General features: G+C 40.0%; 1 protein-coding gene across 1 annotated transcript; it reads right to left on the bottom strand.

Annotated features, from left to right (window-relative positions):
- Positions 1-1,870: 1,870 nt before the first annotated feature.
- Positions 1,871-25,876, bottom strand: CLSPN (claspin). The gene is made up of 25 exons (XM_032495910.1): positions 25,853-25,876; positions 23,618-23,726; positions 22,647-23,095; positions 21,872-22,033; positions 21,106-21,183; positions 20,715-20,787; positions 20,038-20,146; positions 19,276-19,853; positions 15,237-15,428; positions 13,354-13,634; positions 12,255-12,433; positions 12,089-12,153; positions 11,325-11,524; positions 10,841-10,995; positions 10,029-10,255; positions 9,340-9,451; positions 8,257-8,332; positions 7,924-8,027; positions 5,669-5,833; positions 5,440-5,561; positions 5,064-5,191; positions 4,637-4,739; positions 3,990-4,072; positions 3,566-3,727; positions 1,871-3,242 (listed from the first exon to the last, which is right to left on the bottom strand). The coding sequence occupies exons 1-25, from the start codon at positions 25,874-25,876 to the stop codon at positions 3,132-3,134; spliced, it is 4,047 nt and encodes a 1,348-aa protein (XP_032351801.1). The 3' UTR covers positions 1,871-3,131.
- Positions 25,877-26,156: the final 280 nt, after the last annotated feature.

A 26,156-nucleotide genomic window follows, 5' to 3' on the forward strand; every position in this document is an offset into this window, starting at 1 on the left:
AATGTTTTAAGTGAGGGAGTGACATCCTCCACTTTGATTACACAAAGGTTGCCCTTTGGCTGCTGTGCACAGATTGATGGAGAGGAAGCAAAAATAGGAGTGGAAAGGTTAGGAAGCACTGCAGTAGCCTGGCAAGAAATTCTGGAATCATGGACAGGGCACTGGCTGTACAGGTGATTCAAGATGCAATCTGGAGGTAGAAATAACAGGACTTAGAGATTGTTTGATTATGAGAGTAAGGAAGGAGGGGTTGAGAATGTCCTTCAGGTTTCCAGCCTGACTGACTGGGTATCTGGAAATACCTTTTACTGAAATGGGAAACTCAAGAGGAAAAGCTGGTTTTTAGAGAAGGAAGATCAGATTTTTAAAGATGTTAAGTTTGAGATGGTTATGAGACAACAGGCCTTTGAGGAATGAATGGTCCATGAAACATGATGCGGTTGTGACACTGGCAAATCCATATGCTTGCAGAGTAGCACTCGACACAACGCATCCACATACATCTTCCAATAAGCCTCACAGCAGCTTCAAGACAGGCATGGATTACTATCCTCGCTTTATAGATATGTACATGGAGGCTCTGAAAGGTGTGGTCTTCTTCATTCAACCTTTACTGGGCATTTCTACATTCCAGGCATGTGCCAGGCAGTGAGTAGGACACAAAGATGGAAGATATAATACTGTACTGGGGATGATATAATCGGATAGTGTCATGATAATATTAATATTCCTCCCCGGATATTCTTAGGTGTACAAGCCTCAGGACAGGAATCCCCAAGAATTATTAGATATAACTCTGGGAGATAAAACTCCAAAATACCCACTCTGAGCCATTAGAAATTCTCAAAGTGGGGTAGTTTGCAGAGAGGCAGGCAAGAAGTCGCACAGGAAGCTGAGCAGCTTGTCTCGACAGCACTTGGGTGAGTATAACCTGATGCTTTATGGACGAGACTCTAGTATGGTTTGTGTAGCTGTGGACTGAATTAATGAGCTCAGAGACCTGTTTAAATGAAGTAAATACCACACGTCCCTACCTCAGAGCGTGGTGCACAGAGGAGGTGAAAGCACGGACGCTAAGCACACTCATCTCCCGGACTCACGGGCTCTTGTCCCTCCAAGTATGTAATTTCCAAGCTAGGGAGGCCGAGTCCTAGCAGGAGCCAGAGCACAGACCCTGGGGCTTTGGTTTCATTAGAGTGGAGCTGAAGCTGTTGGCTCAGTGCTCTGGGCACAGGGCATGTGGGTCAGGAAGCGCTTTCCACTTCAATCTCATTACCAAGGTCAAGGCTTGGCTTGCCTTCTGACAGCTACACTGGCATGGGGAAAAGGCACCCAGAGCTTAAGATACTGCTTTTCTTTCTCCAAGGCATGCTTTCTTTCTGGAGCCTAGAGCAGAAGCCACTTGCTCCCTAAATTTCTCAGGCACTGATTTTCTTATCTTCAGTGGTCAATCCCAATCCTCTTCATCTCTCCCTGCCAAAAAAAGGATATGGGAAAGCAAGAGGGGAGAAACATCCAGCCCTCCTCCCTAGTTCTCTACTGCCCTGCAAGGGCTGCCCGGGCTTGGGCACTGTTCAGAGAGCTCAAAGGGAGGGGCAGTAATGCTCACCTTGGACCCATGGCTGCCAATCAAAGGGTTATAACAACAGGTACTACTTATGTAAATTCTCCTCCCCTGCACCGAACCCAAACCACTTGGTAAGTTAATGTGATCGATTCACCAGTGTTGAGAAGCCAGTGAGGGCACAACTGCAGCAGCCTCCCACTGCAGGTCCAGTGGGCTTCCCTGCGAGAAAGACACCCTGAAAACAAAATACTCAGCATTAGACAGGCACTGACCTACGAATGAGCATTCAATCTGGACAGCAAATCCTGCCTTCAAGGCACTGGGATTTATTGAAGAACTAGATACATATTAAAACATCTTTATATACATCTTCCCCATTATAAGATTACAAATATATAAACATAAATTCCATCAAGTCAGCATCTTGCATATTAGTCACAGCTGTAGAAAACCTATATCCTAATTCCATCAATTAAATTGGTATTCCTCATCTGCCAATAAAAAACTGGCATAATTCATTCAGCTTCCCAAGTCCAGCTGCTGATAGTGAAACCACAGTATTCACATGGAATGCTTTTCCAAGGCAGCAGTGACACTTGGGTCTGAGGGAAAAAAAAGAAATCTATCTAAAATTCTGAGAGCCTCATGGTAGTTCAGAGAAAAGTGGGAGTGGTGGCAATCCTCTTAATATTTTGATGACACTTTACAATGATCTCTCAAAATAAGTAATGGAATACTAAATTGTCCTCTGACTGGTCAGGGCAATGTACTCAAGCCAGTTGAATGCAATAAATAATGGTTATATTTCTTCCAGTCAGAATGAGAAGGGAGGTCCTTGAGCAACAGTGTTTTAAATAGAAAATTTAGTCTTAGGAGAGAGCTCTCTGCCCCATGCCCCATGAAATATCTAATGTAGACAGACACTGGGTGTAACCTTTTATGTTCATACTCATACAAAAAAGTAACTGGTACTTGGGTACCAGTTTGAGTTCTTATTATAAAGGAAGCAAAGGTTAATTGGAAATTTGAGGCTGCCTTGGGAAAAGGCATAAAGGCAAATGGAAGGGCAAGACTCAGATAACAGTTCATCTGTTGATTCCAGGTCCTCTTAGAAGTCTCTCTTTCACTGAGTGCTGGTCACCACGGTACAGATCTTAGGGATGTGGAGGAGTCATTCTGGTACTGACATTCACTGCTTTCTGTAAGTTTCTGTCATGCCACACTTTTTCTTCCTCCAACCACCCCTTTCACCAAAAGGTATCAACCCAGGAAGCTGCTAGGATACAATGTCAAATATTTAATGGAGGATACCTAAGTATTCCATAAGTCAATGTTGTAAACACTGCAGAATTAAGTTAGTGGCCAACCCAGGAAATAATACTAGGAAAGGGAAGAGATGTCCAGAGCTGTGCATGCAGTGGAAAGAATTGGAATCTCTGTCCTTAGTCTTAATGCACTGATTATGAAGGAAGAGGGGATCATCCACATGAGCATCAATTTCAACCTTCAATGCCAGATACTTCCCAACGAAGTCTCAACACAGGTGGAGGCATCCTTGATGGTGTTAGCTTTCCAAGTATTTGAAGATGCTTTGCTTCGATCCTGAAGTGCTATCATCTGCTTTGAGGCGCTTAGGTGAAGGGGATGTCATTAAAGATGGACCCCTTCTCCGTACCTAGAGAGCAGAGAAAAGAGACAGAGCCAACTCAAGACTCTCATACAAGTACTTAGCTTCAATTAACTCTTAGCAGCTCATAGTTAAACCATGGATGATTAGAAAAAAAAGAGAAAATTTCCACATAAGTTTCAAAGCTGATTACTTAGTGGGGGGTAGAAATTCCCTTGTACTTTCTTGGGAGTGCAAGATTAACACTGTAGCATAAGCCTTTAAGCCAGAAATACATATATATTTGGAATCAAATCAAATCAAATCCATTCATTAATTCATTCACTCATTCTACTTTGGAGAATCACCAAATCAGCTCTCAAATTCCTTACCCGAGGCTTAGATGACTCCTTTGCTTCCTCAGCCTTGACAGGAGAAAGTGTATGGAAGACAAAGTTTCTTGAATTTCGGGGAGCACTGGGGTTGAGGTCAGAGAGGGCAGCCAGTTTCTGAAGCACTGCTTTGGGCTGGTTTAGCAGTGAGCCTGTCTTCAGCTGAGGAAAGAAGAGTCATCTGGTATCAAATTCCAAGTGCCAAGGAAAGAGTAAGAAGTCAGGCCCGCCCTACCTCTGCCAGGTACTAAGGGAACACGGCCCTACCCTGCTCAAGCAGAAAACCAATAGCAGGCTCCTTTGACATCCGCTTCCACTTCCTGCAGCCCCTCCCTCCCCTAATGACAGTGCACTCCCTTAACTTGACCTGGGCCTTTATAACATTGCAGATCATGACATAAGGCTAACAAGGTCCCCAACCAACCTGGTTGTCACTTCCCAGCCTGATGGCTTCAAAAGGATTCCTGAATAAAGACTCTGATTCCTGAATAACCACAGTGCGATTGACTGAAAAGAAAAGACAGAGAGGCTTGTTCTGGGCAAAGCTGAGTAGAATTACTTTTAAAACTAAATAAGCTAAGAAGCCTTTAACTAAACCAATAAACTAAAGCCAAAGGAACTCTGATTATGTTACAGTGGTGACTTGAAACTACAGGAAATGGCTGCAAGAAGACAGACAACTCAGTTGAACTTACTGACTGACTAACAGTAGTAATGAGAAAAAACAAGAGCAGCAAGAGTGTTGAGGAATGTTTAAGAGCTTCAGCTCTAGGGTTAGATATACCTGGGTTCAAATTCCAACTAAATAAAGAAGCCAGAATTCATTCCTCTGAGCTGTCTTAGAACATAATGCAAAACTAGCTGCATATACTCACAGTTATAATATCCACTGCCCAAGAGTCTAAGATCCAAGAACACTGTCTCTCTCCTACCTGTGAGGGGCCCCTTTAAGACAGTATTAGACACAGGTCCATGACTAAGTTGCAACAGCCCCTGAAGGCTGGAGTCACCGCCAGGGTTCCAGCACTAACAATCTAGGAGGCTAGACTCTGAGGAGGACCAAGAGCTCACCATTCTTCTGCAGAGCTTTGGCTGTAACTTTCTTGGCCAGCATCATAAACTGACTGTCTTCCCCAATTTCTTCTTCCTCAACTGCAATTTTCCCCTGCTGTGCCTGAAAATAAAAATCAGACAGCATTAGCAGAAGCCTACAGTTTCCCCAAATAATTAGCATAACCTGGAAGCTAAAGTACTTGGGATATCATTTGTCTTCCTTTTTGCAACCTTTTGTTGCTTTAGATTAAAAAAAATGAATTTTGGACAGAAACATGAATAGAACTGCCCATGGCAACCTTCCCAAAGCACAGAAGAAAATTCAAGGATTAAATGGGAGAGCAATGCATTGCCCAAGATTTTGAAGCTAACATAACAAGTTAGGTGACTGAGGTGACCCTCATAACTAGAGTCGGAATAGAGGAATGTCTTGCAGGCTGCCTACCTGGTCCCGAAGCCACTGCTCTCGCTCAATTCGCTCCTTTCTCCATCTGGCTTCTGTGTCATCAAGCTGTTCTTCAGTCTGATCATCATCAGAGTCTCTGTGGAACAAGTCCAGCTGGGAAGCATCATCTAAGGCAAAGAATTAAGGCTATCAGCATTCTGCAGTCCCCGTAGGAGGGGTGCCTGGACAGACACAAATGAATCCTTTTCATTTACCACATACTGACACAAACGTTTCCCATCCACTAAACAGAAATTAATGGTCACAGCCAGGTCCTCCACAACAGCCTGCTAGAGTTTTGATTTCCACTTGCTGCCTTAAACTGGACAAAAATGTACCTTGTACCATTTGCTTCTAAAGGCGACAATCAAGATACCTATGTTTTTCCATCGGAATTTCCTCATTCGTCCAGGTCCATCGCTGTGCAGGTCCCCATCGGCAAGGTACCTTTCTTGGTACAAACGTAGCTGTCGCTTATCATCATCCAACATCGTTTTCCTACAACAGGAGAAATGTGGTGTTCAAAACCAGGACAACTCTGGCTGGTTACAGGGCCTGCCTTAAGACACACCCCATTACTCAGAAGGGCCTGCTGGGATACTGACATGTGTATTTTCTTGACTTGACTCTGCAGTTCCTCATCAGAAGGAAGCACTTCATCAATTACATCCTCTTCATATTCATTAAGCTCTTCCCCGTCATACTCATCTTCACTTCCTACGTCACTCCCTGACACCTCTGCCTCATCCTCCAGATATTTCTTCAGTCTCCTGGAAAACAATTTTGAAGATTAGAAAATGCAACAATGAATATACACACAATATAGAAGCAGTGAGAAAAACAGAACATAGAGCCATCTCTAATAACAACAATAAGCTTAAGTTAACAATAACAATACATTTTTATAATATTTAGAAGTCTGTTATCTAATACATACTGTGTGCCAGTAGCTGTGCTTTTGGGCATTACTGCATTCTCTCAGGAAGGGATATTATTATTCCCTTAGATTTACAGTTGAAGGAAATGAGACTCAGAGAGTAAACACCTTACCAATGATCACACTGCTAGGAGGCAGCAGAGCCTAGATTTAACCTCGGTTGGTGACTCTAAGCCAGGACTCTCAATCTCCTCTATATATTCAGGGCATACCTGCCAGGAGGTTCAAACTACTTTGTTTTGTATTTATACTTACCGGCTTAAGAAGACAGACTAGAGATAGTACAGAAAGGCAATAAGTAGACTGGGGTCTTCTTACAGCCCACCAAATCTTGACCCCCCCAAGTTGGAGGTATGACTGAGGCTTAGTAACTGGTAATCAAAACCACTGCTAGTTAGTTTCTCTGACTTCAGCTCACACTGAGAACAAATCTGCTGTCACCCTGAGTTCAAAGTCCTGCTATCTATGGTCATGAGTGGCAGAAGCTTGATAGCTTTTTGAAAGCTGATTTTTACCAAAGACTTCACATTATTTTTTTTAAAGTTCAGTTCCTCTAAATCCTAGGGTTCCTGAAGAATTCCTTTAGGGGTCACTAGCCACTAAGCTTCTCAATCTTCCCATCTACTCTCTGTGAGCAGTTCAACTTTTGGCTGTCATTCTTTCTAAGATTTCATTTGAACAAAGGACTCTGTAGTTAAAGTTTAAGAATCATTGCCTTATACGAACTACTGTATATAAAATAGACAAACAAGTTTATACTCTATAGCCCAGGGAACTATATTCAATATCTTGTAGTAACCTATAATGAAAAAGGATGTGAAAAGGAATACATGTAAGTGTATGTATGACTGAAACATTATGCTATACACCAGAAATTGGCACAACATTGTAAACTAACTATACTTAAAAAAAAAAAAAAAAAGAATAGAGAGGGGGAGAAAAAAGAATCATTGCTTTAGAAAAATCTATAGATGACCCAAAGCTATATGAGATAGTTAATTTGACAGGTGACAAATTAGAACCCAAAACTGATCGTAATAGAATGGAATGATGGGCTAAAACCAAAATAAATCTAATAGGGATCAATATGATGTCCTATATTTGAATTCCAAAAGTCATCCACACACAATAAAATACTGAATACCTATTAAAGTGGTTTTTATAAAACTTTTAATATCATGGAAAAATGCTTATGGATATGCTAAAGTGGAGGACAAAGCAAGATGCAAGACTGTATATCCAAGAAAACTGTACAGATGTCAACTACATAAAAATGCATGCCTCAAAAGAGTTATAAGGCAATAACCACCACCAATACTTCACAAATATTCTGGATGGTGGGCACAGATGACTTTTTATCTATATCTTTCTGTATTCTTTTAAATATTCCAAAACAAATGATTTACTTTCACGATCAAAAAACAAAACATTTAAAAAAAAAAGGGGACGTCATCTCCCCAAGACTAGGATGAGGAAAACCTGGAATGACAGTAATTCATAGAAAAAAAAACATGGGGAATTTTAGTTGTTTACCAGATCCTCAGGGTCTACAGTGACTCAGGTCTTATGATCTTTAGTTACTTTGCCAGTGGTATGCATGCAGTACAAGGGACGTGGATGTACCACTCTACAGAACAGCAGTCAGACCACACCTGAGGATAAGAGAGCATCCATACGTGAGGAGTCTGGAAGCAATGTCATGTGAGAAACAGCTGAAGAACTAGGGATATTTATAATAGAAATCATTTGAGGACATGACCATCTTTGAATACTCAAGAGACACCAAGTAAAAGGATTTTATTTGATCTGTGTTAACCACAAAAAGCAAAAATAGAAGCAGCAATGTAGGTAAAATGGTGGCAAGCTACAACTCAACCGTTAGGAGGACTTTCTTGCAACTGAAGGAATGAACATAACACCTACATTTGCCTTTTCAGCTTCTCAGACTGCTGCAGGAGCTCTTCCTCATCATCATCATCCCGGTCTTCCAGGGCCAGCTCTTCACTGTCAGAGCCGCTGTGTTCATCCTACAAAATCATACAGTATCACATGCAAAGTTAAACAGAATAAAAACGTGTCCTCACCTAGGACAGGATTTATAAACTTCTGCCCAAACGTTTCATTCTAGGAAACTGCTTCTGATAACATGCCCAACAGAATTCTCAAGAACTCAGATTATTACAAAAACAACAACAAAAACCATACAGCAGCAATACATAGAGTGCAGTTATGATTATTTTTTTCCTTCAACCTCACCTCATCACTATCAAATTCATTATCATTTGGGACAAGCCGAAAGTCTCCAAATTCCTCTTCTTCACCTTCTTCTTCCCTAAAATGCAAATCAGCAAATCAGCAAATCAATAAATAAGCTGCTGAAAGCAACTACAGTCAGCCAACTCAGGACTGAAATAGCAGCAACCCTCTCTTCAAGAAACAGAAAATAAGGTATCTTGCCTTAAAAAAAATTTTTTTTAATTGTGATAAAATACACACAACATAAAGTTTACCATCTTAACCATTTTAAGCGTACAGTTCTTTAATGTTAAGTACATTCACACTGTTAGGCAACCAGTCTCCAGAACACTTCTCATCTTGCAAAACTAAAACTCTAAAACCTTTAAATAGCAAATCCCCATTCCTTCCTCCCCACAGTTCCTGGCCATCACCCTTCTACTTTCTGTCTCTATGAATTTGACTACTCTAAGTATCTCACATAAGTGGTGTCATATAGTGTTTGTATTTACGAATGTATGTATGTATTCACTTGGGATGTTTTCACCTTTTGTCTATTGTGAATAATGCTGCCATGAACACAGGTGCACAAACATCTGTGAGATCTTGTTCACTTCTTGTGTATATACCCCGAAGTGGAATAACTGCTGGATCATATTCTATTTTTAATTTTTTGAGTAGCTGCAATTCTGTTTTCCATAGCAGCTTCACTATATTTTACATTCCCAGCAAGAGCAGAAAAGGATTCCAATGTTTCTATATCCTCACCAACACTTGTTATATTCTGGGGTTTTCTATAGTAGCCATCCTAACTGGTCTGATGCAGTATCTTATTATGGTTTTGATTTGCATTTCCCTGATTATTAGTGATGCTGAGCACTTTCATGTGCTTATTCTTGCCCATTTTTATCCTGTTCCCCACCAACTAAATGAAAGAATTATAATTCCCTTACTATGCAAATAGAGACTCACACCCACTGTAAGACTCTCAGACAGGATATGAAGCTATGAAGTTGACCAGCTCTTGCTAAGCCCAGAGAACCTGCCCCAGGATTTTATCAGAAGACTGGACTTCCCAAGTTCCCTCCCATCACTGAGACTCACCTGTCTGTTGGGAAAGAGCCTGAACAAAGAGCAAGTGCTTCTTCCATTGGATCACCCATGCTGCTCTCCTTCTCCTGCTTATTTAACTCTGATGGAGCCAGAGTGGAGACGTCTACATCACAACAAAGAAAAGGATCTGTCACCAAGAAATGACAGCTTTATCCTCTTTCCCCAGAAATCGGAAGACATGCCAGCTCAACACAGTTCTAAGGTAAGCTTGCCCAAAAGAGTTCACCATCCATTCATTCAACAAATCCTTATTTAGGGCTTACTATGCACCAGGCAGCAGGGAGACAGTAGTGAACAAAACAAAATTCCAGCTCCTAGACAGCTTACATTTTAGCAGGGATGGCGGGGAGAGAGGAGTGTGCAGGTGGAAATAATAAGTTAGCATTTATATGGAATTTACTATACAGCAGACACCGTTCTAAGGTTTCCACATACATTAAGCATAAATGACAAGACATATGGCCAAAGCTAAAGCAGTTTTAAGTTGATACTTTACCACTCAAGGAACATAGGATCTCTAAATGTCAGGAGCTAGGTAGTGAATTCAACATACATACAAGAATCCACCACAGCTCTGTTTCCTGTGAACCTTTCACCTGAGAGTACGGGGCTTCTTTTCAAGGACACTGACTTGAGATATTTGGCTGTAGTGAGCCCGACACTCTCTGTTGGATAATTACCCTGAGAAGTGAATTTTCCTGAACAAAGATCCAGAAGTTCCTCCATATTTTCTTTCTTGTCATTCTTCCCAGGCAGAGGTTTTTCAGCCTGAGATGTGAACTTTCCAGTACACAAATCCAACAGCTCATCCATGTTAGCGTCCATGGCATTCTCATCCATACTGGCCAATGGCAATCGTGGCTTCAAAGCTTGGTACTGATTCCTGTGGTTTCTAACATTTAAGAACCTACAAGCCCAATGAAGATTGTAAAAAATTCTCTAGAAGAAAACAAAGTAGTGGGCGAAAAAGTCTGAACTCATTTCCAATACCAAAGTTAGAAGCTGAATCCCAAACTAGAAGACAAAAGAGTCAGACTTTAGCCTTGTGATAATCTAAAGAGGGAAGGGGAAGCTTATGAAAGAATAAAGGCTATTCAAAAGGTAAAGGCTAAAGGAAAAATTCTGGCTTGAGATGGTGCCGGAGTAGGGCTTGGTGTTATGTCCTTGTAATGTGCCACGGATCTGTCAATTCTCAATCCCACCCAACAATCCTAACATACTAGGATGTATATGGGGAAATTCGATGGCCTTATGAGAGCTGTGCATTTCAAACAAGGCAGAAACTGAAGGATCAGAATGCCAGCAAGGCTATTTACATTTTATTTTCTAGAGAGACTTTGTTCAAACTTGTAGAATGTAATACTAACAGTCTGTACACCTCTCTTTCTCAGAAGAGAAAGCACAGATGGAGTGACAGAAGCTCACTTTATTTTTAAACAAAATTAAGCAGTACTCAGCACCATTCCACCCACAGAAACATAAAACTACCTACCCATCTGCATCCAACAGTTGGCTCTGAGTGTCATCTTCTAAACAGAACTGGAAGTCTCCTGCTCCTAGGAAAAGTGTCTTAGGCTCTGGGGAGGCGTTATACAGATCTTGGGAATCCTCTATGGGAAGTGAAGGCTCAGACAGCTTTCCTGAACTCTGGCACCAAAACAAAACCAAACAAAAACAAAACATTTCACAAATGTCATTCACTGTCATGACAACAACAGAAGCTGCTATTTGTAAAATTTAATCTACTCTCAGGCAACTGCAGTTGAGGAGGACAATGCATAGCCAAGAGAAGCATAAAGAAAAATACTGTTAAGAAAGTACGAACCTTGGATGAGGATTGTTTTCAATACACAAAGAGGGTGGATTTTTTAAACCGAACATACATAATGTGGTGGGAGTTGTTGGCTTGGACACACTTTATTTAGCAGTGTGGGAAGCAAAAGGAGGGGGAGATTAGAAAACCATTACCATCTTACCTTAGAAGCTGAGCTGACCAAACTGGCTCGAAATAGCCCTGGGGAAGGAGATCTGAATCCTCCTGCGGTAGGGAAATGACTGGTCCCACGGCCTGTCTGTCTGTTGCAAGGCTGATAGGATGGAATTGTGGAGCCTAACAGCTCAAAGCTGCTATTGTGGCTGCTCTCCTTTGTCAGTAACGAGCATGAATCATCTTCATCTAAAGAGAGAGAAATACCTTAAGCGCAAGATTCCAGAAATAAGTAAGGTTTGTTTAGGAAAAGAGTTGAGAATGAAACTGTCAAGTAAGATCCATAGGCACGTTTCTCAAGTTACATGTTCCAAAACATCAAGTTAAAGGTAAATTACAGTACTAAGATGGCATTATACAATTAGGGTTTATCCCTCTGAGCTAAGTGACACCTGAAATTTCCTGTCCTTCTTTCACCTTGCCTAATGCCTATGATAACTCTCCATTATCCAATCACTTGTACATCTTCCTTTGATCTACATATGATAGAGATGTTTCATGTCTCACTCAATCAACACACTCACTAAGGACCTATTATATGCCCATAGTCAACTGTAAAGAAACTGCATGTAAGTTTTCAAAAACTGGACCAAGAAAAATATTCTACTTCATAAATTCCTGTCATTGCTGCATGTAAGACTGGGAAAAGTCTACTAGGGTTCAAAAAATGGAACCTTATGGAATTGCGGTCCTTAAGTATCAAAGCTGGAGGATCAAAGAGAAGTCAAGTTCTGCATAAGAGTCACTACTTACCTAGTTTGCTAGGCCTTTTGCCTGAATTTTCATCTGTTTCTGATTTTTCTTCACTAGGAGAGTAACTGCCAAATAAGAAGGTAAATTATTTGAGTATCTGTTTCTGCTTCTTACTAGAGGGGCAAATACCAGGGAATCTTATCTTTCCTTAGCAAGAATTACTTACTCCATCTTGGAAGAGTTGTCCTTAAACAGAAGGAAGGTAGAATCTGATGACAGAGGCTTGGGAACAGAGAGCAGGCCAACTGACTTGCCAATTTCACCACTGCCATCATTGTTTTCCTTATCTATTTCTCTCTCATCTTTGGTTTCTATTTCTTCACTACCGAGAAGGAATTCTGCAATCTTCAACCACACCGCCCAAAAACAAAATAATACAAGTCAGAACAAACACACTGTTAGTCTGAAATATGGCTGCTTGGTTACAAGTCACATCATAAATCTTAAGAGGTAAACCTGAAGGAAGCTCTGTCTAACCATTAACATAATTTCCCCTGACACTTCTAGAGCTCTTTTATACTTATGTTGTTTTACCTTTTACCCTCCCAAAACTGCTACAAGATTATGAAAGAAGAACCGGATCATCATTTTACTGAATCAATGAGAGGTTACACGATTAGCCTGAGATTATAGGACAACTACTGACCTCAGACCAACCACAGACTGTATCCTGTCCAGTTCAGTTCATGGCTTTCCTCTTTCTTCACCCAGGGTTAGATATTAACCAGGTGTTTCAAACGACACCAGCATTCAAACAAGGATGCCTTTCTTTTTTCTAATACCCAAAATCCTACAATCATCTGTCTTCTTGAGGTGGAAAACAATACTATGGAACAAAGGCAAGAGGCCCTTTTACAAAAATACCCTCCTCAGCGAAGAATGAAGAATAAAATTAACTCAGGAAGATCTCAGCCTATCTGAGAATTTATTTTAGACCTCAACCTGGCCAAGGTTAAAAGTGCTTTTTATTCTGAATAGAGAAACCTAAGTAAACAACAAAGAAAAAATCTACTAATACAAAGCTATTTCAGGATTAGCATTATATTATAATATAATCTAAATATATATAACATATAACACCAGGTGTTCCACGGTGCTGACAAAACTGAATGCACTAAGATTAAGGTACATATGAGCTACTTTTATCTCCACCCCTGAAATCTCTTATATAACTGAACATGCTCACTATACTCTTATTCAAATCTGATTTTCTCTTTCCCTTATTCATCACCACCTAGTAACAAAATCACATAATTGCCAGAAACCTCCTGATTGCCTTCTTCCTCTTCTTCCTCTTCTTTCTCCTCTTCTTCCTCTAACGCATCCTCTCCCTCCTCTTCTTTCACCTCTTCTTCCTCTAACGCATCCTCTCCCTCCTCTTCTCCATCTTCCTCAGACTCATCCGTCATTTCTTCCTCCTCCTCCTCTTCTTCAAATCCTTCTTCATTATCTAACTTGTATAACGCTTGGCGCTTCTGGCGTTCCTCAAACCTTCGGAGTTTCATTGCTTCTTGCAGTTTAGCTTTTAGCACCTGAAGCTTTTCCCCTGAAGAGAAATATGAAGAAATACTTTAAACAAAATGACTACACACTACAACAGTGCAAGTGTGCATTTCAGGCAACTCCAGAGTGTTTAGACACATCCCAAAGGAAAACCAGGGACCTTAGTATTCTAGGTTTCTGTTATCTATAAAACGGGGATGACTATGAATTGAGTGTGAAATAGAACTTCCATGATTATGTTCTACATCCAGGGATAATATATTACATGGAGATTATAAAATTATTATTAAAAAGGGCAAAAAAGTGGTGAGGGGAGTGGGACTTCAAAAGTCTCTGGCTCAGAAGCCATGGAGGAGAATACTGATACGTTTACCTACATTAAAGGAAAAGAGAAGCAACTGAAGAGTAAAACAGACAAAGAATATGAACTGGTAGTTCACAGAAAAATGAACATATATTGTTAATAAACAAATTAAAAATAATGCTTAACCTCATTTCTCATTAAAGAGATACAAATCAAAATAATGAAATACTATTTTTTGTATCTCTGGCAAAAACGAGGTGGTTTGATAACCATGATTATTAACAAAAAGAAACAAACTCTTACACACTGTGATTCAAGTGTAAATTGGTGCAACTATTTTGAAGGACAGTGGGATGACACATATATCAAAATCTGACTCACTGATTCCACTGTGAGGAATTTTGCATCCAAATATACTAACGTATGTATGATACTAGGATGCAATATTATATGAAATACCAAAAACTGGAACAAACATGATATCCACTAATAGGAGTACAGTTAAACAAATCAGTGTTATATTTGCATAATGGAGTATTATACAGCTATTAAAAACCCTCAAATGCAATACATGTATCTGCACTCTTGAATTAGGTAGTCTGGATTAGGCTGCTAGTTCTACCACTTACCTTTAAATGCTTTGTATATATCAGTTTCCCTCATATGTAAAATAAGGTCACTAATGTTATTTACTGTCAAGCACCTAGAGCAGCAGTATTCCATGTCTTTCTTTCACACACACACACACAATGGTATATGCATATGAATTTTCTTAGGACACACAAAAAATTAACAGCTGCCTTTGGGGAGACTAATTTTTCATTTTACACTTTTTTCTCAGTGTTTTAATTATTTTCTGTGTGATATATTACACGTTTTTTTCAAAGTGGGAGTGGGAACAACAGACTTGTCCCTAATATAGATTACAAAACAGAATGCATAGTATGATTGCATTATTATCGTTATTTGTTTGTTTTTTAAAAAGACATGTAACTACATGCAAAAAGGGCTTAAAGGGATATAATATGGTTATAAAAGACGTCTCTGATAGAGACTTGTTGAAGTTTTTTGTTTATCCTATGTATTTTCTACAATGGATTTTTTAAAAATCAGAAGACAAAGGCTATTTTCAGAAATAAAGTCATCTTACCCACCCCACACATCTGGGCAATGCTACACATGAATCATGCTAGAGGTACTGCTGTCCAGTCTCCAAGGAAAAAGGCTCTACAACTTTGCATTATGGGCTCTTCAGCAGCCATGAAGACCTGTCAGAATGCAAAGAAAGAAGCATCCCCCAACCTGAAAAAAGGAAAAAAAAAAAAAAAAGAACTCTAATACCTGGTTTTGTGTGGCTTGCTTCATCCAGCTTCTCAGCTGCCAAAGTCAGAGGAACCACATCTGCCTTTAGCTCTTCCTTTCCATCAGTGCCCACATCTTTCACTATGATGTTCACGTTCACCTTCTGACCAGCCCTGGGTTTGGCTGCTGGATTAGCATGCTTCCAGAAACGCTGCTTCAAGGCTTCCAGTTCTAAACCAAAAGCCAACAAGTATGTCAATTTGTCTTTAAGATTCCAGTTAAGAATTACAAGCTAAGTTTTTTAAGTTCGATAAAGTTGTAGGGGAAAAAATATACAGACAGAGACACCAAAAACTCCTTTGCTACTAACACCCATGTCCCATTCATATAACTTAACCCAAACTAATAGATTGCTGCAACTTATCTTCCTCAATACACTTCAAATCTCCTTTTAGGATAGACAGTTACAACTGAAGTTTCTAAATATGTGCAATTCTTTTAAAAAAATGTATTAAACTGGTAGAAAAAATACCATACTTAGCTATTCAAAGGCTTAATTTTTCATGGGTTTCAGTCTCCTTTTACAAAATTCCCTATTTTAAGCATATCATTCTTAGCATATCATTAGCAATCTCACTAAACACAAGCAAGGTCAATTTTAAAAATGGAAAAAGAAAATAATAATCAAAACAGTCAGTGATGTAACTTGGCATCAGGACTGGAAAAGTTTTTAGGTGAAACTTTTATGCTGATATAATCAGTACAATTAGAAAGGAAATCCTACTTACAGGTGGTCCCTGTACCACACACTCAACTTGTATACAAATGGGTGTATACACACACACACACACACACACACACACACACACACACACACTGGGAGTAGTGAGCTCAGTGGTCTAATGCCAATAGAGCCTTTCCCTGCTTCCCCAAGCCATTGATCAGAACTTTCCTTTCTCACTTAGCCAGCTGCCACCTGGCACCATTCCCTACTCAGTGTTTAACAAGTCAGTCATCTGTTATAAGAGAACTGACAGTTATAAAGAAAAAGGAAAGGAAAAGAAGAAAAGCTCCTTTGGGGTTGAAGGATGCTGGCTGTTTTCACATGCTGTGCCTTCTCTTGCATGATAAAATGTCCAGGATACTCCAAGTTAGGTTCTTTTTCTAATGCAATCACCTCATACTTTGGTAGTTTTGTGGTTAGCATCTAGATGTGGTTCTTCATTCCCTAGAGGGTCTTAGCAGAAAAAGAGAAGAACTGGAAGGACACCTTTTTATTCTAAGTACCTAACATTATTTATTAGCAAAAATCCAACTCCAAAGGATGGTATATTTACATTGCAAACCAAAGAGTAGAGAGAGAAGCTGTTAAGTCTGCATCCTATTTTATAGCAGTTCAGTGAGGTTGGAAGCAAGAGGCAGTGGCAGTAGAAAGGTAACAGAAACAGGCAGTGCCAAGAGAATAAAAGAAATGGATGCAGAGGAAGATTACTCAGGACCTAAAATAGGAGTAGGTCAGGAGTTGCCTTCTTTCTTCTGGAGAAAGGCCCTCAAAACTCTTTGTCCCCCAGCCCACTAGAGCACCTACTTTCCTTGCCCTTTACTACGTGACTCAACCACCACCCCCCTCACCACAGAATCCCTGTTCAAGATCCTCTCCTTCCATCAGTCTTTTCCCAGCACCCTTCACCTCCTCTCTAAGTGAAAAGTCTCTGCTCCAGCTCAAGTCTCCACCTGAAAGCCCTGCATGACCTGGCTTCTGGCCGCCAACCCCCTTGCAATCTTCACTTCAGCTAGCCAGAGCACCCTGTGCTTCCTCTTGTTTCTGTGTCTTTTGCAGGTCTCTCCCCTGTACCAAGAAAGCCCCCCCTCACCTTTCTGTCTTGGTATCTTGTACTCAGCTTTCAGGACTCAGCTCAGGTATTAGCTCCCTTCAGAAGCTTCGCTGACTCCCTGCAAGGTACTCTTTCTCCAGGCTGAAAATATGCACAGTGCTTAGCATCCAGTAGTATGTTAGTCTGTTTGCCTACCTGTTACTCTCACTAGACTAATTTCCTTGAGAGCAGAGACCACATCTTACTTGTATACACAGCACCAACACCATGTTAAATAAGTTTATTGCATGAATGAATCAATGTTGATTCTAACTTCATATATATTATGGAACAGGTAGGTCTGGAAACCCAACTTTCATGCCAAATATTATTTCTGAAGGAAAACATATTCTGAGTTAAAAACAAGTGCCTACTATGTGCCAGGCGCTGTGCTAGTTACCTGTGGAAGCCAGGTGCAGTGTTGGAAAAATTACCCAATCTCTCCAAGCCTCAGTCTCTTCATTTGTAAAATAATATCTGGGGCTATGAGAATTAGGAACGATAACTAATAAAAAATCTATCAGCATCTAATGTAGTAGGTATGCAAAAAAAAGGTTTCTTCCCTTTCCTGTTCCCCAGTCCAAGACTTCAGATAACTTCCAGTCTCATACAACAAAATTTTGGTGTCTAATATAGTAAGTACTCAAAAAAAGTTTCTTCCCCATCTCTTAGTCTGAGGCTGTTTACGTAACTTGTAGTTCCACACAACAAAACTTTCCCTCCCTGTTCTGGGCAACAGCTTATTCCCATGTTTCTTTGCTAATGGAGCTGTGCTAATTCTGTTATAGAACCCTTCCACCCACCACCTGCTCTGGTCAAACTGGCTTACACATCCTCCCAACATGCACCACACACAGAGCTCTTCCTGTCCCTTCCAAAAATGTCCTTCTCTCCGTTTCTACAAAGTCCACCCATTCAATCAACAAAGACTCCCTGAGCATATTTTATGCACCAGATACTGTGGCTGACCTAGCACCTGCCAATCACATGCTATTTAATGGAGGGTCCTGATGTAAATAATTTCACTAATAATAGAAATAGCAGCCACCATTTGAGTGTTTCTTTATGTGATCCATTTGTCTACAGTATTTCAACAAATCTTCACTATAGCCCTGTGAACAAGATAGTGTTATTATTTCATTTTTTAAAAGAGATGGCTTAGAGAAACCAAATAGCATACTCAAATTTAAATAGTGAATAGCATAGTCCAGATTCAAATCCTTGTCTTGCTACAGAGCCTACGCTCTTAATTATCATATGACACTGCCTTGACGTAGAGGGGGGAGCCCCCAATTTTACCTACAAGTCAGAAGTTTGCCCAATGTGGGTAATATTTGAGTTCTCTCTTGAAGGATCATTCATCCACTCATTCATTCAATAAACATGGTTGCCTAGAATGTATCATCCACTATGGAAGCATGGGGAATAGAGTGGGTAGCAAGCCAGAAGATCCCTACTCGAAGCACAGAGGAGAAGGTAGTGAACAAGTAAATCCATCCGCTTTTCTTGCGGGGGTGGAGGGGGGCAATGCATCCACTTACTCTTCAAGCCTTCCTTTAACCACCTACTATAAGAAATTTATCCCTCCTCTGAACTTTCATAGTTTATTCTAAATGTTTCCTTCAGAAAAGAATACTCTTCCCTTTCCTCTGTTATTTAAATTTTTTCAATTATCAGTGACACATGTTCAAGATAGAAGATGTCACCACTTTCTCTTTTGCATTACTGTTATTTACATACTTATCTCCCCTGCTAAAGTATAAGTAGCTTAAGTGTAGGATAAATGTCATATTTTTCAGGAATGCCTTATAGCATCTTGCACATAGTGCACTATTTAATATTTGTTGAATGAGTGAAAAAAAAAAAAGAAACTCAGTTTTGCAGACAATTTGCTGAACCAAGATGTTTCTAACTATGAAAAACTGAATAGTGTTTTGCCAGTGTCATACCATAACATGACAGTAATGTACCCTCTTCTGTACATTAACTATCAACAGGTTTCCATTTTAAACAAGGTTTAGAACATTCTGATACCCTGTTAAACGCATCTCAGTGAGAGTCTGTCTGCATCTGTTATATCTGTAGGATAAGCCTATGTGTGATTATTTGTTTCTCCTGTGTTCTCTGTCCTCCACAGTGGCAAATAATAGGAAGCTGCCACAATAAATCACTCTAGAGAAGCTCCCCACGATATAAAGGATTACCTCTGTTGGTTTCAGGTTCTTCAAGTATCACAAAGGAATCTTTGTCGGCACCCAGCCGAGGCTTAACGAAAACATCTACTCCCAGTTGTTTAAGTCTGTCCACAGTGAACCTCCTCACTTTTTCAGGTGCCACCACTGCTGCTGATTTAGTTTGCTGGCTGGGCTCTTCCACCTTCTCATCTGCTTCTGTTTTTTTCAGGCCTTCTTTGCACTCCAGGGCACAAGATTCAGGTGCCACAAGCCCTCCAGCCTGATACTCCTCACTGTCCTTGTTCCCAAGGAAGCCGGATTCCTGTTGTGCCACTGAGCTATCCCCAGATGAAGGTCTATCATTACTCTGCTCCTGTTTCTCAGGAACTTCTAGCTCTTCACTTCCCATCACATCCTTACTGCAAGACTCATCGGATCCAGCAGTGAGCTGGGGTTCATTTGAAACCGCAGGGTGTGCATTAATTTCCATTTCACATCCCACACCTACTGTCTGTTCAGAATCTTTGCTATGGTGGTCACTGTTCATCTCAGTTGTGTTTGCAGTGTCTATGATTTCTTTGTGATGGCTTGACTGATACTTAGATGATCTAGAGAAAGGAAAAAAAGCTGGAGTTGAAAACTACCCTAAATGTGAAACATTCTCATCCCTTAGCACATAATTAACCAATTATATCAGTTTTCATTGAGAGAAGAATCTGAATTCTTTACATCAGGTGTTTGCCTCAAAACTGAGTATCTGTGAAAATTATAATCACAAGAAAAGGTTCTTACTTCAGTAGCGCCATGGCGTTTCCCTGGCAAGTGGGCCGGGGTTTACGTTTGAAGAATTCGTGAATGGTTTTATTCTCAGGCATGTGATATGGAAGATTAAGTGCAGACTCTACAAAATGGGACAAAACAAATATATATATACTGTATATTCTGAAATGTTGCTTCATATTCAGTTAACTAAACAGTACAACTAAAGCCATCACCAGAAACAGAAAACAATCCTGCCTTTAATAAAAAGAGGATCTAAGTACAAAAGAACTCCCTGAAGACCAGCGGCTTTTAAAACTAGTTGTGAAATTAAACTGATCCAGGAAGTTTTTTTTTAAAAATGCAGATTCTTGAACTCCATTTCAAGCTTACCAAATCAGAATTTCTGTGGGGCCTAAGAATTTATAAATTTGAAAGGTTTCCAAAGGGATCTTGATACAGCTGGGCCATAGACAACCATTTAAAAATTCCCTCCTTACTGCTACTACAGTTCTGGAAATTTTCTCAACTTATACTAATGAACTAGGGGCTTTAGAATAATGGTCATTCACCAAGATCAATTCTCAACTTGATATTATAATCCATTCATTTGAGAATTGTTAAAAAAACAAAAGTCCCCAACATCTAAGTTGAGCTTACAAAGAAATATCATGATTTGCCTCAATATTTACCGTACTGGTTTGTATTACCTCGAATAAGGCGCTGAGTCTCACTATGCAGTTTTTTTAATGCTTCCTTACTTAACTTGGCTGCCTTCCTTTCCTTCAAGAAAACAAAAAGTGAGATTACATTAATGCTATCATCCAGAAAGATATTCATCCCTTAAGAGTCTGCTCTCATCAAGAAGAGGATGGAGAGGGAACAGTACGCACTAACAAGCTCAATACAACATAAACTCCAGCAGCTCACTTATTTGCAAGTCTCAGAATTAATTCAACCCAATTCATATCTGTGTCCCTACTATGTACAAAGCAATATCCTGGGTAATAGGAAAATACGACAGACACAATAAAATTCCTAAGAAACCCACAACCTCCTGGGAAGAGCTCAACATGACAACTACATAGGGCTCTAACTCACCTTCCTAGTGGCACCTTTGGATAAGTCACTTTCTTCTTCAAATGAATAGACCCCACTCTCCAAAGACAGTTCCTTTTTCTAAAAGAGAAGATTGTAAATGGATTAATACGGACAAAAATTAAACTGACGCAAGAGGATGTTGCTTACTCGAAGATTGCTTTTACACTCCAACAACCCATCATGCTACATTAATAGTAAATCAGTAATTAACAAATATAAAATGTTACACACACAGCATCTTCTAATGCCTAGGAAACAAATCAGATGTCTCCAGTAGAGCTTGGGCCTTCATTTCTCATACCTCTGTATTACATCTTTCCCTAAGGAAGGACAATGACTCTCGGGGAGCTAAAGATAATCTTAAGAAGAACAACTATGCTTCCAAACACTCAGGACAATGATGCTTTGACTGATGTTTCTCTTTGATACCCTTTCTGAGACCCGATAGGTTCATTTCTTAGAGGCCACAGGATTATAAAATCTACATCTCTGACCCATTATTTGCCTGCTTCTTACACAACATAAAGTATCTTACTTCTTTTCCCCAACATTCCCATTAGGGCAATGAAAATACTAGTTTCTAAACAAGTTAGCATGTCTACTACTTGTACTGCACAATTCCAGAATTAACAGCCGAAAAACTTAAATCAATTGACACTGTTTTTCTTCAGTTAAAAAAAAAATTAAGGTTCCAACAGTAAATTAGAAAACAAAGTGCAGGTTAGAAGCAGTGAGTTAGCTCTTACTGCAGGCATCTTTTACTTGCCTTGTGCTTTTTGACTTTGTTTTTCACAGCCGCCCTTATTGATTCCAAGGACTCCTCATCTTCCAGTGGAGAGTTACTCTCCTCTTCCAATCCAGTTTCAAAAAGGTCTTTATCCACAAGTAGACAGCCACTGTCATTAAAGGGCTGTTTCACATCATCTTCCTGGATAACACATAAAGAAAAAGCAAGATCCAATCATTTTAAAATCCAATGTTTTACATCATATGGCAATTTGGTTCGGGCCAGAAAAAGCCCAGCCTTCATCAATGAACAAGTATACAGCATCCTAGAACATTCTCACTGGTTCCTATCCCACAGTCATCATTTGAAGTCCACGCTGTGATTTTATGCAATTGTCCAAAACTAATGTAATAAATAGTACAGTTTTTTCTTTGAAAAGTCAATTAAATGCTTATTAAACAACTAGTGTATGAGATTTGAGGATGGTTTTTCCAGTTAGTAAACAAGACTTCTGACTGATGAATGCATAAAAAATCCTCCTATGAAAGTTAATTTTCATCAAATCAGCAGCAGCAAACAATAACTCCATGTGCTCACAAAGAAAATCAGAAACTCACTTATTTGGAAGTGTCCTCATGAATCCAAAATGGAGAAAGAGACCAACAGGTTTGAAATCACATACCCCATTATTTACAGTGCAAAGCAATCAACTCAAAGCTATACTCAGAGTGCAGATTCACCTCAAGAACTAAAAGCAACCTTTTCTATAATGTTAATCTGCCTTAGAGATAGCAAATTATTATTTTAAATGTACCTCATTTTTTGTTTCCTTCTTTTTCAGCCGCCTAATTTTTTCCATCTTTCTCTCCTCTTTCTCAAGTCTTCGCTTTGATTGTAGTTTTGCTTTTCCTTCAGTTCCTTCATTATCATATAGGGGTTTTTTGGAAATCTTTCTGTCAACTGTAAAGTCCACAGAGTTTTCAGATGGGAGACCCAGCTCTAAGCAAGGTGTCACTTGGGTTTCAAGATTTTTCTGATACAAAGACTCCTCGATGTCACTTTCACCACTGTCCACCAGAGTTTTATAAAGCCTTTTGACTTTTTCATTTTTTCTGGCATATAAGTTCTCTTTATCTTCTTCCTCAACATTATCATAGGTAATTTCTTCTGGAGAGTTATTTGTGTCCTCTTTTTCAGAATCACTGTCTTGTAGCACCTTCCTGCTTTTCAATTTCTTACTCACGAATATCTCTTCATCTGAATCTGGAGGAAACACAGTATTTTTTAGAGGTCTACTGTTAGTCAGCCTTCATCCTAGTCCCACTACTCCTTAAAAACATATCGAATTATCCAAGTATAGATCACCTTGTGAAATTATGTAACTAACATTAAGAACTGATTGTAGCAAAGCAAATCTAAAAATACATTTTGAAAAGTATTTCCCCTGGAAAATATCTCTTACTGAGAAATGTAATTATACATATTTACAATGTGTAAAGCTTTTCTGATCCTCTTGGCAGGTGTTAAAAATCCTTTTATTATAGGATGAATGCATTTTACCAGGCAATGTGGTAGTTTCTGGATATTTTATACATTCAATAATATAATAGAAATGGTTATTTTCAAAAGGGTACAAGCACTATTATTTTGCCTTTGTAATAAATAAACAATAATGTTAGGCATTAATAATTTAATAAAAAGAGAATCATGAAATTAATCCAGTCTACTTACAACTCAAGCTTCCACATTCTATTCCTAAAAATAAAAGTACTGTCTATTACCAACCTTGTTCACTTGAGGGCCCAACTGTTTCAGAGCTGCCCTGTCCACTATCTGAAGGACTATCTGCTGCTTCTTGTGAAAAGAGTTTTGAATCACTGACTTCTAGGTGAACCTAGAAAATAAGAATATACTTTGCATTAACCAGCAGCTGACAGAAAGCTGTAAGTACATAAAGATACACAAATCATCATGGAATCATCAGGCTGAAATAAGGAAAAAAATCAATATAATGGTTTAACAATAGGATGACACTGAGAATTACTGGACAAAAAAACAAACAAAAATACATCATTCACCTTTAAAGGATAGTATAATACCAACTCTTTATTTTCAGTTATGGTAAGTAAATTTAAAGAATCAAGCATTTATTGTGTTTTTCTGTATGAATTGATTCTCACTGCATCCAAATGACATGTTAAATTACACCAGACAGGCAATCCAGATAAGGGAAACTCTATAGGACAAACAATGTGGTTTCTTTAACAGTAAATTGCAAAAAAAAAAAAAAAAAAGGGGGGGGGAAGAGGAAATAGAATTAAGATCTATACATACGCACATATCAATGACTGCAATATGTAGGCTTTGTTTGGATCCTGATTCAAACAAACTGAAAGTACATGTATAAGTTAAAGAAATCTGAACACTGGCTAGGTATTTAATATCAAGCAATAATTCTAAATTTTTTAGCTGTGGTAATAACATTGTAGTTATCTTTTTTGGAAAGCCCTTACCTTTTGGAGGTACATAGTGAAGTATCTGTGGTTTAAACATGTGTGAAATTTTCTTCCAAATAATCCAGTAAGGGGTACAGTGGGTGGGGGTTTAAATGAAACAAGATTGGCATGACTTGATAATTGTTGAAGTTAGGTGATATTTTCATTATAACAGCCTTTCTACATTTGTTTATGCTTGAAAATTTCCCCAAAAAACAATTCTTTTAAAAGCCACAAGTGAAAAAGCTAAGGAGGAGTGGGTATGTTAGGTGACTTTACCAGTTAGTGACCAAGCTGACCCCAGATGCCATGTCTACTACCTCCTTGGTGTTCACAGGGCTCTGAATCAACTTATTAATAAAGGGAAAATACTAACATCTGTACTATATCATGGCACAAGTTCTCACTCTAATTGTTTCTCAAACAGCGATTAAATTGACTTGAATATTGAGTATCATTATTAAAATAATAACCAAAAATAACAAACTGAGGAATCACTGAGTATCATCATGTTTATGCTGATGATCCTCCAGAACAATCCAAAGCAGGAAGGCTATTTGTGGATATGGAAACTGAGTTCGGGTAACCACATGCCTAAATATATGGTGATGCTCTTAATCACTCTATCCTAGGCAATCTGCAGCAGAACCAGCAACAGTCGCGGCCAGGAACACTCAGTAATCAAGGTATTTTAGTGCAGTATTTAAAGAAAAAATCAAATTGGCCAATTATGGTTCATGAAGTCAGCCACTGGCTTTTGTAAATAAAGTCTTTTTGGAACCAGGGTCGGGATGAGGGTGCGGTGAGTGACACAGAATAATGCAAAGGCAGGGCTGGATCTTGCCTTCATTGAAACTCTTGATACTTTGTTCAAATTAAAATCAAGGAATTGTTTGCATTAATTTTTGTTTTTAAAAAGACTGCATTAAAATATTATCTTGATTACTGAGTGTTTTGGTGCCCTCTTAAATTTTGCTCCCAAAAGAGTGTCTCACCCTAGTTCCAGCCCCAGAAAAGAACACAGATCTGGAAACAGATGTCGCTTCTACGTCCAATTCCGACAGGGACCAGCCAGCCACCACCCAATTCAAGACCCAATTCCGAACTCCCTAAGGCTCCCGCCGTCCGTTTACAGAGAATGCTGCCCCGCACCCCAGTGGCCGGATTCTGCCTGGTCCTCCCTCTCTTTTGGGGCGCTGTAAGAGGAAGAGCTCCCGCCGCAGGAAACGCTCCAAAGGGGCGGGCGGAGCAGGCTGAGCAGGGAGTCGCAAAGACCAAGAGCAACACGGCCGAGGGACCCCGAAGCGCGGGGACCCCAGCGTCGAGACCTGCAGCAGAGTCGCGAGCGCGCGGGGCTAGCGAGTTTATCTCCACAGGGCAGCGAAGCCGAGATGCCGCGGTGCACGCCGGGAGTTGTAGTTCCCCCAGCCTCCGTGACCTGCTCGGCCCGGCTCGACCCCGCGCCACCTCATCCCTCGGCCCTTTGCCAACGTAGCCGCGAGTGGAGGCAAGTGCATGAACTTACCTCGGAAACCACTTCGCCCGTCATGACTCCGACCTCCTCAGTGCGCCGCTTGGGGCGAAGCAGGCCCCCGGTTCCCTCACCCGGGGCGCCGCTGCTCCCGCCGTCTCCTGCCAGGCAGCGGCGTTCGAGCTTTCGCGCCCAGCCGGAGTGGAGGCCCCGCCTTCGACGATTTGGACCAATCTAGATGAGGCTTTCTGCATGAGGCCACGCCTCCGCACCTTCCTGCCAATCAAGAAGCGCCTTCGGCCAGCCGCGCAAGTATAATCTGGATTGGGTTGGCGGGTCTCCACTCTTCTTGTCAACT

The sequence above is a fragment of the Camelus ferus genome, chromosome 13, assembly GCF_009834535.1.
Source record: "Camelus ferus isolate YT-003-E chromosome 13, BCGSAC_Cfer_1.0, whole genome shotgun sequence".
NCBI lineage: Eukaryota > Metazoa > Chordata > Mammalia > Artiodactyla > Camelidae > Camelus > Camelus ferus.